General features: G+C 41.2%; 1 protein-coding gene and 1 long non-coding RNA gene across 7 annotated transcripts; both read left to right on the top strand.

Moving 5' to 3' along the window:
- The first annotated feature begins 1,204 nt into the window (after positions 1–1,204).
- LOC111960088 (uncharacterized) lies at positions 1,205–8,310 on the top strand. Its single transcript, XR_002876767.2, has 4 exons — positions 1,205–1,311; positions 2,292–2,354; positions 6,810–7,163; positions 8,135–8,310. It is a non-coding gene; the product is annotated as an uncharacterized lncRNA (long non-coding RNA).
- A 1,971-nt stretch (positions 8,311–10,281) lies between these two features.
- LOC111959950 (upstream stimulatory factor 1) lies at positions 10,282–16,608 on the top strand. 6 transcript variants are annotated; one of them, XM_023981830.2, is made up of 11 exons: positions 10,282–10,391; positions 10,970–11,033; positions 11,218–11,267; positions 11,380–11,498; positions 11,709–11,822; positions 12,119–12,272; positions 12,886–12,973; positions 13,220–13,278; positions 13,433–13,527; positions 13,745–13,873; positions 16,083–16,608. In XM_023981830.2, exons 2-11 carry the CDS (start codon positions 10,990–10,992, stop codon positions 16,170–16,172), a joined length of 942 nt encoding a protein of 313 aa, XP_023837598.1. In that variant the 5' UTR covers positions 10,282–10,391; positions 10,970–10,989; the 3' UTR covers positions 16,173–16,608. The 6 variants fall into 6 exon arrangements, with proteins under 6 accessions (XP_023837598.1, XP_023837595.1, XP_023837590.1 ...); XM_023981827.2 differs by having other exon boundaries at positions 13,433–13,545; XM_023981822.2 differs by having other exon boundaries at positions 11,380–11,531.
- Positions 16,609–17,287: the final 679 nt, after the last annotated feature.

The following is a 17,287-nucleotide window of genomic DNA, read 5'->3' as shown; positions in this document are numbered from 1 at the left end:
TTCCTTACATGTATCTATCTATCATTGTATTTACTCCTCTGCAGATATAAGAAGAATTACATTCACAGAAGTCACACCTGTAACCCCTGAGACACATTTCAAGCTCTAAAGTAAAATATGTAACTGGAATTAAAGTTTTCCATTATAGCCCTATTCTTGAGAATTTTTCCCAGACAGTTTTGTCACACTGTGGCAAGCAATGAGTTCCAAAGTGCAGGCTCAGGAGACAAGGTGAATATTGAAAGGCTATGTGTTATGTAAGACAGTGGGTCTCATCCTGGGGTACTAGTACCCATGTGGGTACCTGGCCTATCCACAGGGGGTACTTGGGAAGACTTACGAGCAGAGAAATATGTGATTGGGGGTATAGTAAACAAAAAAGGTTGAGAACCACTGTTCTAGACCACATCAAAGGGCAAAAAAACTATCCCTTCTGAAACAAATTATTGCAGCTCTCTGAATCTTAACAAATACAATGTGCTGTTAATCGGTGTTGCCAAATATACAAAGGTGTGTGGGCCAATGCTCTTTCTCAATTTTGCAGGTTCTCATCTTTTTTCTTCCTCCATCTGTAATCATCATGGACCCCCTGTAGTAATAATAAAGGCGTGGTTCTCTTTATTTCTCATCAGGGAATGGGATCCAGGAAATCCACTCACTCTAAATTCCATCAACAAGGGGATGTGTCCTGTACTGATCAAACCCATAATGAGTCCTGGCTATAATCTCCATTATGAATTTCTCCTAATAATTTATTGAGCTAATGGTGTGGACAAGGCATGGAAAGATGTAGTCGAGTAACAGAACAATCGAGAACACAAACATATACACCCACAAAACATATACAATAGAGCCCTGTTGTTGACAACACAGCTCACGAAATATATCAAAACTTATACTGAGAATTATGAACATATGAGTACGCTGTGAAAAACACTACTTTTGAAGAGCAGCAAGACTCGTCATGACCTAACAATGGGGAAATTAAAAACGTCCTTGTTATGGGTTAACAAGTGTACCTGATGAGCTGATATCAAGAAAGAGTATTCAATCACACTCCACTTTAGATGTCAATACAATACATCCTGTTTTTTTGCTCAGAGAAGATGCAACTCAAGCCCACTTGATTGGACAGTAGCTCTTTAAACCCCATCCCCCCTCCTCTTATTTTTCCTCCTGCTCTCTTCATTTGTGCCCTGCCCAACCTACAACAGTGATTCTCAGATTTATGTGCTCTTATATTGCCATTGCTGAAGCAAGAACCACATGAACATCGAAGACAACCCTGAAATACAGTCAACAGTGACAACGGTAAGATAAGACATTTGAAATATTGCATGGAAATAAACCTGTTGAATGGAGGAACTGTCTTGGAAACACTCTAGCCAAATTCTAAACAATACAACATGTTGACATGTACTCTTTGGGATCATAATACTATGGAAAACATGCTTTTCAGAGATGCTGTACAAGTACTAAATACAAGTCATGGATATCTATATTTCAATTTTAAAATCCTCAAATGGGTAAAGACATGGAGATATTCACTGGTAACAAGCTTCCCAGCTCTGGTCATTTTTTTAACAACATATTTTACAGTTTCTAGTGCCTTTTGACTACCCGTCTATTTAATCCCGATTAGATAAACAATGGCAGGAATTCTTGAATGATTTGAAGACCAATGGATAAGAATATCACACCCAATTCAGTGGTTACTGTTTTTAAGGGTAAAAGGAAATCAACTGTATTCTGACCAAAAGTTATTTTGGAACAATGTTGTCGATTTTCAAAAGAGTCCACAAGACAGGGGACACTGTTGCCTCTTGCAAAACAATAAATGTATTTTCAAAACGTAGTTCCCTTCTCAAAACACAAATACATTAATCTAAACTATATTATACCGTCAAAATTGCTAATACATTCATCAAAAGAACACAACTGCCTGCAAAAAGATTAATGCAACCATACTTATCTCGGCGCAGACAAAACAGAAAGTTAGTCTGTCTTTAAAGATCCATGTAGATCAATATATTTTCTTGGCAGTCACTAAATCATGATGATCAAAATTGGAACTAAAACTATCCAAAAGTTCAGAATTATGGGCAGTTACTCTCCTTTTATGCATATTTCACCAAACAATTTCAGGACTAGTAACCGAAAGGTTGCAAGATTATGGAAATGGTGCCCCATACTCAGACCTATTCAATTGTTTCAGAGTTCAGATCTACAGGGAGTTCCTAGAGGTGAGTCTCGAGTTGGAATTCAGAACCAGTGTGTTTTATCTCCCGCAGAGCAACACTGGGGCGTCGGGAACATGTTCCTCTTTTCCACAACACTTCTCTTCCTGTTTCTGGGTGGGTAAGCTAGGAAGCTCCAGACCAGTGCTGCACGCACAACAAGCTCATAAATCAGGAGAATCCCTGTAATCAAATCTGTCTGCTGATTGAATTACCTCGCTAGATGCATGTTGGACTTTGTCATGCTTTTCTTTTTTCTCCACTTGTTAAATTCATATAAAGACTTTATTTCATATAAAGATACATACGTTCTCTTTGCATCACATTTATACCTATGTGGGAGCTAATAGAAATGTCAGGCTTACACATGCACACTATAACAAGTAATGTGATGAAGCACTGTTTATGTTACATTCTCTTAAAGGAACATTACACTTTCAAATCAAAGTTTGTCAGACGTTTTCAGACCTCCAAAGTAGTCTAACGTCAAGACAAAACCCTTTCCCACAACATTGGCTGAGTGTAGATCCACCTATATGCTTCCACCCTAAGTGAGTGGAAAAGATAGGCACCGAATAAAACCAGAGAATTAGATGGTGCTTATCTTTTCCATTCGTTTGAGATTGAGGCATATAGCTGGATCTACACAACAGATGGTCTAGGTTGTTGACATGGAGTACCAGTCAAAGGTTTGGACACACCTACTCATTCAAGGGTTTTCTTTTTTTATACCATTTTCTACATTGTACAATAATAGTGAAGACGTCTTCAAAGCTGAGGAGTTCACTTCTAGTGGATCGTGTTGATACTAAAGATGACCATGTTTTAACGTACTTGACAGGGGTGAGACCAAAACCACCCGTCAATTTGAAACAGTGTACATAGTACTCACAATGGAATTCATTTGAAATAATATATAGTACCAGTCAAAGGTTTGGACACACCTACTCATTCCAGGGTTTTTCTTTATTTTTACATTTTCTACATTGTAGAATAGTAGTGAAGACGACATCAAAACTAAACTGTCCCTTTTTCAGGACCCTTTCTTTCAAAGCTAATTCGTAAAAATCCAAATAACTTCACAGATCTTCATTGTAAAGGGTTTGAATACTGTTTCCCATGCTTGTTCAATGAACCATAAACAATTAATGAACTGCCACGGCCGATGCTGGAAGAAGACCAAGGTGCAGCGTGGTACGCGTACATTTTCCTTTTTATTTAAAATGTCGCCAACAAAACAACAAACGAAAGAAACAACCGTGAAGCTTACAGGGCTATAGTGCCACTAACAAAGATAACTTACCACACTGAAAGGAGGGAAAAAGGGATACCTAAGTATGGTTCCCAATCAGAGACAACGATAGACAGCTGTCCCTGATTGAGAACCATACCCGGCCAAAACATAGAAATAAAGAAACATAGAAAACAAAACACAGAATGCCCACCCCAAATCACACCCTGACCAAACCAAATAGAGACATAAAAAGGCTCTCTAAGGTCAGGGCGTGACATGAACGTGCACCTGTGGAACGGTCGTTAAGACGCTAACAGCTTACAGACGGTAGGAAATTAAGGTCACAGTTCTGAAAACTTAGGACACTAAAGAGGCCTTTCTACTGACTCTGAAAAACACCAAAAGAAAGATGTCCAGGGTCCCTGCTGATCTGTGTGAATGTGCCTTAGGCATGCTGCAAGGAGGCATGAGGACTGCAGATGTGGCCAGGGCAATAAATTGCAATGTTCGTACTGTGATACGCCTAAGACAGCGCTACAGGGAGACAGGACGGACAGCTGATTGTCCTCGCAATGGCAAACCACGTGTAACAACACCTGCACAGGATCGGTACATCCGAACATCACACCGGGACAGGTACAGGATGGCAACAACAACTGCCCGAGTTACACCAGGAACGCACAATCCCTCCATCAGTGCTCAGACTATCCGCAATAGGCTGAGAGAGGCTGGACTGAGCGCTTATAGGCCTGTTGTAAGGCAAGTCCTCACCAGACATCCCCGGCAACAACGTCGCCTATGGGCACAAACCCACCGTCGCTGGACCAGACAGGACWGGCAAAAAGTGCTCTTCACTGACGAGTCGCGGTTTTGTCTCACCAGGGGTGAAGGTCGCATTCGGGTTTATCGTCGAAGGAACGAGCGTTACACGGAGGCCTGTACTCTGGTGGAGGGTCCGTCATGGTCTGAGGCGGTGTGTCACAGCATCATCGGACTGAGCTTGTTGTCATTGCAGGCAATCTCAATGCTGTGCGTTACAGGGAAGACATCCTCCTCCCTCATGTGGTAYCCTTCCTGCAGGCTCATCCTGACATGACCCTCCAGCATGACAATGCCACCAGCCATACTGCTCGTTCTGTGCATGATTTCCTGCAAGACAGGAATGTCAGTGTTCTGCCATGGCCAGCGAAGAGCCCGGATCTCAATCCCATTGAGCACGTCTGGGACCTGTTGGATCGGAGGGTGAGGGCTAGAAATGTCCGGGAACTTGCAGGTGCCTTGGTGGAAGAGTGGGGTAACATCTCACAGCAAGAACTGGCAAATCTGGTGCAGTCCATGAGGAGGAGATGCACTGCAGTACTTAATGCAGCTGGTGGCCACACAAGATACTGACTGTTATTTTTGATTTTGACCCCCCCCCTTTGTTCAGGGACACATTATTCTATTTATATTTCAGTTTATGTCTCAGTTGTTGAATCTTGTTATGTTCATACAAATATTTACACGTTAAGTTTGCTGAAAATAAACGCAGTTGACAGTGAGAGGACGTTTCTTTTTTTGCTGAGTTTATGAAATAATAAATATGGAATCATGTAGTAACCAAAAAAGTGTTAAACAAATCAAAATATATTTTAGATTCTTCAAAGTAGCCACCCCCTGCCTTGATGACAGCTTTGCACACTCTTGGCATTCTCTCAACCAGCATCATGAGGTAGTCACCTGAAATGCATTTCAATTAACAGGTATGCCTAGTTCAATGTTAATTTCTGGAATTTCTTTCCTTCTTAATGCGTTTGAGCCAATAAGTTGTGTTGTGACAAGATAAGGGTGGTATACAGAAGACCAAGTCCATATTAAGGCAAGAACAGCTCAAATAAGCAAAGAGAAATGACAGTCCATCATTACTTTAAGACATGAAGGTCAGTCAATCCGGAAAGTTTCTTCAAGTGCAGTAGCAAAAACCATCAAGAGCTAAGATGAAACTGGCTCTCCACAGGAAAGGAAGACCCAGAGTTACCTCTGCTGCAGAGGATAAGTTCATTAGAGTTACCAGCCTCAGAAATTGCATCCCAAATAAATGCTTCACAGATTTCAAGTTAACAGACACATCTCAACATCAAATGTTCAGAGGAGACTGTGTGAATCAGACCTTCATTTTTAAATTTAATTTAACTAGGCAAGTCAGTTACAAACAAATTCTTATTTTACAATGACAGCCTACATCAGCCAAACCCGGACGATGCTAGGCCAATTGTGCGCCACCCTATGGGACTACAGATCACAGCCGGTTGTAATACAGCCCAGGATTGAACCAGGGTCTGTAGTGACACCTCTAGCACTGAGATGCAGGGCCTTAGACCACTGCACCACTTAGGAGCCCCCTGGTTGAATTGCTGCAAAGAAACCACTAGTAAAGGACACCAATAAGAAGAGACTTGCTTGGGCCAAGAAACACAAGCAATGGACATTAGAACCGGTGGAAATCTGTCTGTTGGTCTGATGAGTCCAAATTTGAGATTTTTTATTCCAAACGCCATGTTTGTGTGAGACGCAGAGTAGGTGAACGGATGATCTCTGCATGTGTGGTTCCCACCGTGAAGCATGGAGGAGGAGGTGTGGGGTGCTTTGCTGGTGACACTGTCTGTGATTTTTTTTTGAATTCAAGGCACACTTAACCAGCATGGCTACCACAGCATTCTGCAGTGATACGCCATCCCATCTGGTTTGCGCTTAGTGGGAATATAATTAGTTTTTCAACAGGACAATGACCCAAAACACACCTCCAGGCTGTGTAAGGGCTATTTGACCAAGGAGAGTGATGGAGTACTGTATCAGATGACCTGACCTCAACCCAATTGAGATGGTTTGGGATGAGTTGGACCGCAGAGTGAAGGAAAAGCAGCCAACAAGTGCTTAGCATATGTGGGAACTCCTTCAAGACTGTTGGAAAAGCATTCCAGGTGAAGCTGGCTAAGAGAATGCAAGAGTGTGCAAAGCTGTCATCAATGCAAAGGGTGGCTACTTTGTAAGTGTTTAACACTTTTTTGGTTACTCCATGATTCCATATGTGTTATTTCATAGTTTTGATGTCTTCACTATTATTCTACAATGTAGAAAATAGTACAAATAAAAAACATTGAATGAGTAGGTGTGTCCAAACTTTTTACTGGTACTGTATGTATCTCAACATTAGTCTACTTTTGAGGTCTAAAAACATCGGACAAACTTTCATTTATGAGTGAAATGTCCCTTTAACCTTTTACTGTATCAATACATGGAGTTGTTATTAAAACCAAATGAAGCAATATTGTAAGTCTTTGTATGTCTTGTACTTTCAGTCACCTGTTCACCAGAGAAGAAAGGCGATTTTGGAAAACTTACTGCCTGTATCACTGAAAACAACAGCCTCATGTTGGAATGCGAGTACCCACCATGTCCAGATTCACCGCCCTTTGATTGTGACTTCCTCACCACAGAGGACGGGGTCCTGTTGGGGAGCTCTTACAAAAACTTTCAGATGACAAATGACTCAACCTTTCACATTACAGCAAAAGGTCGGTGTCAGCTTATTCTCATTGGCCATGCCCTAACTCATTCCAACGAGACAAAGAGTTATAACTGTACTTTGATACGGAAACGTAGAGAAGAGAGGAAGAACATCACTATAAACTACATGAACCCCCACAAAAAACGTGAGTATCAATCAAAAGAATAGATAAATACAGGTGAAATTACTTATTGACCTACAGGTAACTGCCAAAATAATTGAAACACTTGAGTAAATGAGGGATACAAAGTATATTGAAAGCAGGTGCTTCCAAACAGGTGTGGTTTCTGAGTTAATTAAGCAATTATCATCCCATCATGCTTAGGGTCATGTATAGAATTGCTGCGCAGGACATTATTTTGGCTACCATGGCTATGCCCCCATCCACAGGGCACGAGTGGTCACCGAATGGTTTGATGAACATGAAAACGATGTAAGCCATATGCCATGGCCGTCTCAGTCATCAGATCTCAACCCAATTGGACACCTATGGGAGATTCTGGAGCGGCGCTTGAGACAGCGTTTACCACCACCACCAACAAAACACCAAATTATGGAATTTCTCATGGAATAATGGTGTCACATCCCTCCAATAGAGTTCCAAACACTTACAGAATCTATGCCAAGGTGCATTAAAGCTGTTCTGGCTCGTGATGGCCGAATGCCCTCAAGACACTTTATGTTGGTGTTTCCTTTATTTTGGCAGTTACCTGTATATGCCTTTTGAAGCAATGCCAGCTACGTTATGACATTGTATAATAAGACAAAAATGTATGTCAGTGGATTTAAAAAAAATGCTGTTCCAGTCTTATGGACAAAGTTCATAAGATCTCTATTTCAAATATATTTCTGAAATCTAACATGACCTGCATGCATTCCTATGTATTGTCAAAAGGCACATATGACTGGGGAAAGTTGCAATGCAGCCCTAAAAGCTTGATGAAATTAGGTGGATAAAAACAAACGATGATAGCTGAGTGGAAAAAACACCAATGTCCACTATATAACAGGAACACAGATTAGGCCCACTGCTGAAGAGAGAACTCATCCTGACAATATTCATCAAGTGGATGAATTTGTACATGTTAATGAACACAATAACCTTCCTCTCCCCAGAACACATCAAACCTTGCTCTACCATGGGGTGGATGTTGCATCAAGCTCCCACCCTGCTATGGCCTGTGGTATTCATGTCACTATGGAAGATCCTCTCCTGAATGCACAACCTACCCTTACAAGCTGAAGCTCAACTCTGTCTGAATTAGGATACTCTGTACAATTCATGACATGAAAAATAAAAATGAAATATAAATATTTAGCCTTCCTGTGGCCTAATTTAAAATAAAACAATCAACATTTGGAGTGATTTTCTGTTGAGTAGATTATTGTAAATCTTGCCATATAGGTCTAGTGAATCCCTCACTCTCAAACAGACAACCTCAGTGACTCMAGTCTGTTCTAACATAATCCAGCGGCGGATTTAGACATAGGCGACATGGGGTGGCGTCTCGTCGGGGGCGGTACGGGGCGCCCGCACAAAAACATTCGGAATGGTGACATTTGCGCGATCGATTTTCTGACCTGACCTCACCGTGTGGGTCAATTAACCTTGTCGGAGTGGGCACCCTGATTGTAGTTTGTGAGCTAGGCAGGCTACTGCCTGGGAAGGTCTCCCACTCAGAAGTACAAGATGGGGAGGGGGGTAGGTTGACCTCAGGTCTCCCCACTGGAAGCCCGAGGTAGGGGGAGCGGGGGAATCTATCAAATAGCGCATCTCTAACTTTGTACAGTACTAATGCAATTAGTAAAATCCCTCACACTATGAAATGCTACCAAATAAACCACAATTCATTCATAATACTGTGAATATATAGATTCACAGACATATTGTTGCATTTTTTTCTGGTTTGTGCGAAATCATTAAGAATAATATAAAACCAGTCTGCACACCACCAAGGTGAATTGGTTTAGTCATGACTCTTGGTTGACAGTGTTGGGAGATGGGTAATGTATTGATGCTCGAGTGCTCGAAATTTGTCTTTGTTACTTCTTTTTTATATTTATGTGTCTTATTTATATATATATTTTTATATTTATATCGTTTTAAATGTTATGATTATTTATTTGTGTTGTTTCAAATGTCTGAATAAAAACAGTTAGTGCAGAATGTTGAAGGGGTGGTTCGCCCAGGGAGCCATACAAGCTAGCACTGCCACTGATAATATACACACATGAGACAACAATCCACAACAAGCATTATGAAGAAATGTGTGGAGTAACATACATTTTATCAAATAGATTATGTTCTATAGTTCAAAGACTCATATTTTATTTTCTGAGTCACATTCTTGCTATCCATTTTTAAACATGGAGTAGCATGTACAATGTATTGAAACAGGATGTGGACGACCTCGCGGTTTATGTATAATAAACGCATTTACCATACAACATACTGCGCTGGTGTAGCTCAGTGGTTACTTCGAACACTTTCTCTATCAGAAACATTCTCTACCTCTGCAAAGGGGTTCGAACCACGGGCGCTGTCCAGCGTTTTGCCAGTCACGTTTTCATCACTATAGCGAACCTTTGATTGTTTTGAGTGGGAAAATAAAGACTACAACAAAACAAGAGTTTATAGTGTATGCATACCAGGCATCGTTCGTTTGGGAATTTAGTGAACCTCTTTGGCCAAAAATAACGTTTAGTAAATGTAACCTACCTCCCCATTGTCCCAGATCCAGCTCGGTTTTAATGTGTCGCCTTGTATGATTTATAGCTACCACTTCTAAATAAAAACCCATATTTTGAATATTTTTTGGTTAAGTAGCTAGATAACTGTAAACTCGCCAGTCATATGTTCATCATTGTAGCAACTTGATGGGCATTGAGCGGGAAAATAGAGACTAAGACAAAACAAGACAGAGTTACGGTGCATGCAGGCGTCATTCGTTTGGGAATTTAGATTAACTTTATCTATAATTGTCTATGATACAAAGTTGTGAAACAGTGAACCCCTTCGGCCAAAATAACTTCTAATGTAGGCTACTTGCCCACAGTCCCAGATTCAGGATCGGTTATATATTGTGTCTCCTTCTGATTTATACCAGGGGTGTGGTTAGAATGCTGATCCAAGATCTGCACAGTTGATGAGGGCCGGTAAAGATGGCCACAACACTAGATCTGTTTGATTTATTTTACCGGGCGCAGGTCTGAGGAGCAGTGGCATGGTATAAACAGGCCAAATCTGCTCAATGAGCGCGCCAGGCGAGGTAAATTAAGCGCACCTAAAATGTTGTACATGCGCAGACCATACAGTCATTGGCGCAGACAGCCAGTAATGTTGACAAACAACTGGGGAGAGGCCAATTGCACGGTAAGTGAAATATTCCGATCTTGTATGTAGCTATTGTACAAATAATGTATTCTCTATGCAATTAAATGTTTCAAACAGCGTTGTACAAATGCCAAATTTTCGACATTTGCCTGGCTTTATTACTGGCTAAATAGCTAACGTTAGTTTACAACATTAGCTAGTAGCAGCTAGCTATAGCAAAGGTGCTTTGTTTAACTGACCCGTCGCAGCTTGAAGGAACCGCTGGAATAATGCAGATTTGGCATTTCGAATTTTGACATTTAGCTGCAGCTGTTTGCATGACGTTTTCGCCAATGAAATGATCTGGAAAGTTACAGGGTAACAGTAGTTATTTGATGAATGAGGTTCCAAGCTCGCGGCTACATTGTAGGGGGCAACATCCACTGTAACTACTGAAGGGGCCTAAAGAGTACTGTTATTACTCCAATCAAACATACCGTTCCTTGAAGGCTTTCTAGATGGATACACGCTGAGCCAGTACCAGTTTTTGGAAATCAGAGGTTTCAGGTTTGTGATTGGGTATCTATAGCCTAGTTTGTTTTTCCCAAAAGATTTCCAACTTTACCTTTTTCCTCAAGCCTGTTTAGCTCCCGGGTGAATGAAGGAGATTCTCTTTCCAGTTGACACTGTGAAAATGAAGGGGTGAGCTAACAATGCATTGATTTAACCATAATCCATTTGAACCAGAGCTACTTCCACATGATTTGTTGTAATACATTTGAGTGTTGGGCTGGATGGTCATATTCTAGCACAAGTTGAAAGAGCGGTGTGTTACTGTATATTTGTGACTGTGTATTAACATTTTTCTTCTCATTTTGTTATGTAGTCAACAAAAAAGCCCTGACCCGGATGAAAGTGCACATGTCATTGAAGAAGGTAATGTCATGTAGAAAGGAAATGACGACCCTCAAAACATCAGAAGACAAGACACCCATGGTATTTTCTTGCTGATGTTATAGAGACTGTATTCTGATTTTTACTCTACCAGGTGCAGTGGCTACAGCAGATGACCCATCAGCTGCCATCGCCACCATTCAGTCTGCCGCCACCTTCTCCTCAGAGCATCCAATAAAGTATCTATTCAAGACGGAGGGAGCTGGGGGGCAGGTAGGGGAGCTGTACTACCCTCCCGCTGGGCAGGTACAGTTGGGAAAAGCATACTGTACAGGGCTCACTAGATCTAGCTGAAGTCCCTGAGCTGGAGCTCTGAGCCCAGCCAATGCCCATCCAAGGTTTTCTAAGGCTCAGTCTTCTGTCATTACTAATGACCGATTTGATGTTTCGCTCAACAAACCTGTGTGTTTTCTTTTGCTAAAGGTGACATACAGAGTTATCCAGGTGTCTGATGGACAGTTGGAGGCTCAAAGTGATGGAGCCACAGCGGTCAGTGTGCTCACTGGATTTCCTGCATCCACACAGCCTGTGACCCAGGTGAGAATTTATACGAGCAGGACTTGGGGCCCTCTCAGCGGGAAACACTGGTTGAAATGATGTCAAAATAAGTAATATCAACCTGTTTTTGGTTGTAATTACGTACATTTCAACCAGTTTTGCCCACCAGGCTAGTAGTATTTGATTAAAGTCGGATTCTGTAAATCAAACATAGCATTGTTTTCAATCTGGGATAGCAAAGATGATCTACTATATTCTATTCCTCTACTTCTACTAATCACTGTATACCGTTTCGATTGTTATTCTACACTGACAAAGGTGTCCTCTTGCTGTAGGCTTTGTACTCTCAGTCCGAGGGGTTGGAGGGGGACGGCACTGAGACGCATTACACCTACTACCCTGCAACCATCGCTGATGCTTCACCAGGCGCCATGGTAACCAGCGTGGTGCAGGCATCTGATACACATCTAAGTCAGAGCACTCCCACTGGTGAGGAGATGGAGACTCAATCACAAAGAAATAGAATTACTAGATAGAATGAATAGATCTTATTTCTATGTTCCATCAGGTTGGGCATTTATTTCCAATTGGCTTTCCATTTTGATTGCCATTTGATATTGATACAGTTAGAGTACCAGTCAAATATGGACATAATATGGACTTGGTCTTTTACCAAATAGGACCCCCAACCCTACCATGTCACAACACAACTGATTGGCTCAAATGCATTAAGGAAAGAAATTCCACAAATTAACTTTTAACAAGGCACACCTATTAATTGAAATGCATTCCAGGTGACAACCTCGTGAAGCTGGTTGAGAGAATGCCAAGAGTGTGCAAAGCTGTCATCAAAGCAAAGGGTGGCTACTTTGAAGAATCTCAAATATAAAATAAATTTTGATTTGTTTAACACTTTTTTTGGTTACTACATGATTCCGTATGTGTTATTTCATAGTGTTGATGTCTTAACTATTATTCTACAATGTGGAAAATAGTAAAAAATTATGAAAAACCCTTGAATGAGTAGGTGTGTCCAAACTTTTGTCTGGTACTGTAGATTGACAATTTGGATTGAAGGAAGCAAGGGACTTCTTTGTTTCAGGGCAGTTGTATGTGATGATGTCCCCCCAGGAAGTGCTGACGGGAGCCAACCAGAGGTCCATTGCACCTCGCACACAACCTTACAACACGTAAGCTGCCATTTTGATCAGTACAGTAGGTACTAGACTGGAGAAGCCAGGAGAGTCATCACAGTTACCATACTAGTTAGTCACACTGTCCTGTGTCCATTCATGAGTTTCTTTGTGTTGTTTATTTTTATTAGCCTTGTTACTGTTTTAGCTGCACACATGGATGTGTGCATGAGTATGCTGTGTATGCCAAAGTTTTCATGGTAATATCTGTTTATTCATGTCTATACTAATTGTGTCTTGTAGAAAATCAGAGGTCCCACGCACTTCTAGAGATGACAAAAGACGAGCCCAGCACAACGAGGGTGAGACCTAGATACCCATCATAAATTACTCATACAATACTTCATATGAAATGTCTCTTAAATGCTAGTTGGATTTGGATGTCACGATGAGCACAGAATCACATGTTGCCCTGCCTACCTACTCAAATTTGTTATTGGGTAATTTGTCTTCAAGTTGAACGTAGACGTAGGGACAAGATCAACAACTGGATCGTCACGCTCTCAAAGACCATCCCAGACTGCAACATTGACCCTACCAAGTCAGGGCAGGTCAGTATCAGCAATGAGGTCAGTATCACCATAAAATGGGTCACTGTCAAGTCTCATGGGTATGGCCAGGAGTTTTTCCTGACCATGTCACCTGACTAGAAAAAACGTAGCTATAAAAAGGAGTACCAAGAGTTTTTTTCTTGTCAGAACACATTCTCAGGAAAACCTCCTGGCCCTACATGGGAGAGGGTGACACAGTCTTTGTGTTTTGGTCCAGAGTAAAGGTGGGATCCTCTCCAAAGCCTGTGACTATATCCAGGAGCTTCGGCAGAACAACCTCAGACTGGGGGATGACCTAAGCACCCTGGATAGGCTCAGAATGGACAACCAACTACTGAGGCAGGAGGTAAGATACTATGGCTCTGTTTACACAATTCTGATATTTTGCCCAATTATTGTAGAAAGAGCTAATTGGTCAAAATATCAAAAAGTGGGAAAAGATCCGAATTGGGCTGCCTGTGTAAACACAGCCTACTTTATTTCGTTCATGCTTTGTAATAGGTTCTGATTTGGATTTTGATGATCAGGCTGTAGCATTAGTGAGTGAGGTTTTTGTGCTATCAATCCTGTTTACCTAATTACTGCAACACTAATCGGCTGTAGCATTAGTGAGTGAGAGAGGTTTTTGTGCTATCAATCCTGTTCACCTAATTACTGCAACACTAATTGTATGCAATCTCACAGAACCACAGAAAACATTTATTTGAGATTTGACTACATTCTAGTCGGACTGCGCATGAGTAGACTGCGCGTCACTGATCTACAGTCGTGGCCAAAAGTTTTGAGAATCACACAAATATTAACTTTCACAAAGTCTGCTGCCTCAGTTTGTATGATGGCAATTTGCATATACTCCAGAATGTTATGAAGAGTGATCAGATGAATTGCAATTAATTGCAAAGTCTCTCTTTGCCATGCAAATGAACTAAATCCCCCCCAAAACTATTTCCACTGCATTTCAGCCCTGCCACAAAAGGACCAGCTGACATCATGTCAGTGATTCTCTTGTTAACACAGGTGTGAGTGTTGACGAGGACAAGGCTGGAGATCACTCTGTCATGCTGATTGAGTTTGAATAACAGACTGGAAGCTTCAAAAGGAGGGTGGTGCTTGGAATCATTGTTCTTCCTCTGTCAACCATGGTTACCTGCAAGGAAACACGTGCCGTCATCATTGCTTTGCACAAAAAGGGCTTCACAGGCAAGGATATTGCTGCCAGCCAGATTGCACCTAAATCAACCATTTATCGCATCATCAAGAACTTCAAGGAGAGCGGTTCAATTGTTGTGAAGAAGGCTTCAGGGCGCCCAAGAAAGTCCAGCAAGCGCCAGGACCGTCTCCTAAAGTTGATTCAGCTGCGCGATCAGGGCACCACCAGTACAGAGCTTGCTCAGTAATGGCAGCAGGCAGGTGTGAGTGCATCTGCACGCACAGTGAGGCAAAGACTTTTGGAGGATGGCCTGGTGTCAAGAAGGGCAGCAAAGAAGCCACTTCTCTCCAGGAAAAACATCAGGAACAGACTGACATTCTGCAAAAGGTACAGGGATTGGACTGCTGAGGACTGGGGTAAAGTCATTTTCTCGGATGAATCCCCCTTCCGATTGTTTGGGGCATCCAGGTAAAAGCTTGTCCGGAGAAGACAAGGTGAGCGCTACCATCAGTCCTGTTTCAATGCCAACAGTAAAGCATCCTGAGACCATTCATGTGTGGGGTTGCTTCTCAGCCAAGAGAGTGGACTCACTCACAATTTTGCCTAAGAACACAGCCATGAATAAAGAATGGTACCAAAACATCCTCCGAGAGCAACTTCTCCCAACCATCCAGGAATAGTTTGGTGACGAACAATGTCTTTTCCAGCATGATGGAGCACCTTGCCATAAGGCAAAAGTGATAACTAAGTGGCTCGGGGAACAAAACATCAATATTTTGGGTCCATGGCCAGGAAACTCCCTAGACCTTAATCCCATTGAGAACTTGTGGTCAATCCTCAAGAGGCGGGTGGACAAACAAACTCCAAGCATTGATTATGCAAGAATGGGCTGCCATCATTCAGGATGTGGCCCAGAAGTTAATTGACAGCATGCCAGGGCGGATTGCAGAGGTCTTGAAAAAGAAGGGTCAACACTGCAAATATTGACTCTTTGCATCAACTTCATGAAATTGTCAATAAATGCCTTTGACACTTATGAAATGCTTGTAATTATACTTCAGTATTCCATAGTAACATCTGACAAAAATATCTAAAGACACTGAAGCAGCAAACTTTGTGGAAATTAATATTTGTGTCATTCTCTAAACTTTTGGCCACGACTGTACAAATCACCTCGCATCCAAACAATAACTTATTAACTACTTATACAGTGATCGAGGTTAAGGGTTCTGCACCTCGTCGTGCTCAAACTGTACCCCTCAGATATGCTGAAGATGTAACTTGCAAACAAAATACCAAACCAAAATACCAACAACCTTTCACGAAAATCCATGCATCAGATGTAATAATAGGCTTGTAATAATAGGCTTTGTTTGAGCTGCTTTTCCCATCTAATTTTGCACAGGTAGAAGACTGGAAATCCAAGAACCAGATTCTGAGGAACCAGATGCGACAGAATGGCATTGTTGGAGCAGCAAGCGCAGACCCTCAGTGAGGAGCAGCAAGGGTAGTCAGGGGAGAATATCTCAGTGGAATGGAACTTTGGACCTCAAACTAAAAGAAAATTCTCACTACACAAACTTCACTACAAAATCAGTCTGAAGGAGTTTGCAAGATAGTTCATTAAATGGCCGCATTTTACGTAAGGAAAACCAAGTTAGCTCTTGTAAGTAAAGATTTTTCCCGCAGCTCTTCAGCTGTTATGTACATAATTGTTTAGCTTTTTTATATTTTTGACCCAATTGCGCTTCATTGTATCAGGTATATATACTAACTCATAGTATAGGTTTCAAAATACATTTGACACATCTAGAGTATCGGATGTCCCCACTTGCAGAAATGACTCAGAATGTTGTTTTTCTAAACTTGTCAACGGGAAATATATTATAATGATATATATTGTAATAAAGGATCTTTGTATTGATAAATTATGATGGAACTTCATATTTGAGTGGAAAAACTTCATGGGATTGAGAGCTTTCTGTTCAGTTTACATATTGAATCAAAACAAATTTTATTGGTCACATACACATGATTAGCAGATGTTATTGCGGGTGTAGCGAAATGCTTGTACTTCTAGCTCCAAAAGTGCAGTAAAATCTAACAAGTAATATCTAACAAATTACACAACATATACCCAATACACACAAATCTAAGTAGGAATGAATTAAGACTATATACATATGGATGAGCGATGTCAGAGCGGAACGGACTAAGATACTGTAGAATAGTATAGAAAAAACCAGTATATGCATATGAGTTATGTAAGCATTATTAAGTGAATGAGATACTGTAGAATAGTATAGAAAATAGTATATACACATGAGATGAGTAATATCAGTTATGTAAACATTAAGTGACAAAGATACCATAGAATAGTGTAGAATACAGTATAATACATATGAGATGAGTGCCAGATATGTAAACATTATTAAAGTGACTAGTGTTCCATTCCTTAAAGTGGCCAGTGATTCCTAGTCTATGCCTATAGGCAGCAGCCTCTAATGTGCTAGTGATGGCTGTTTAACAGTCTGATGGCCTTGAGATAGAAGCTGTTTTTCAGTCTCGGTCCCAGCTTTGATGCACTTCTACTGACCTCGCCTTCTGGAT

This window comes from Salvelinus sp. IW2-2015, linkage group LG4p (genome assembly GCF_002910315.2).
Source record: "Salvelinus sp. IW2-2015 linkage group LG4p, ASM291031v2, whole genome shotgun sequence".
Lineage (NCBI taxonomy): Eukaryota > Metazoa > Chordata > Actinopteri > Salmoniformes > Salmonidae > Salvelinus > Salvelinus sp. IW2-2015.
The sequence above is the reverse complement of the archived record's forward strand: the minus strand, read 5'-3'. Positions and strand labels throughout refer to the sequence as shown.

Coding starts and splice junctions, on each gene's coding strand:
- LOC111959950 (XM_023981812.2), top strand. CDS start 10,990: ATGAAGGAGATTCTCTTTCCAGTTGACACTGTGAAAATGAAGGG. Junction 11,532..11,708: donor ACTACCCTCCCGCTGGGCAG/GTACAGTTGGGA, acceptor CTTTTGCTAAAG/GTGACATACAGAGTTATCCA. Junction 12,974..13,219: donor CGCACACAACCTTACAACAC/GTAAGCTGCCAT, acceptor TGTGTCTTGTAG/AAAATCAGAGGTCCCACGCA.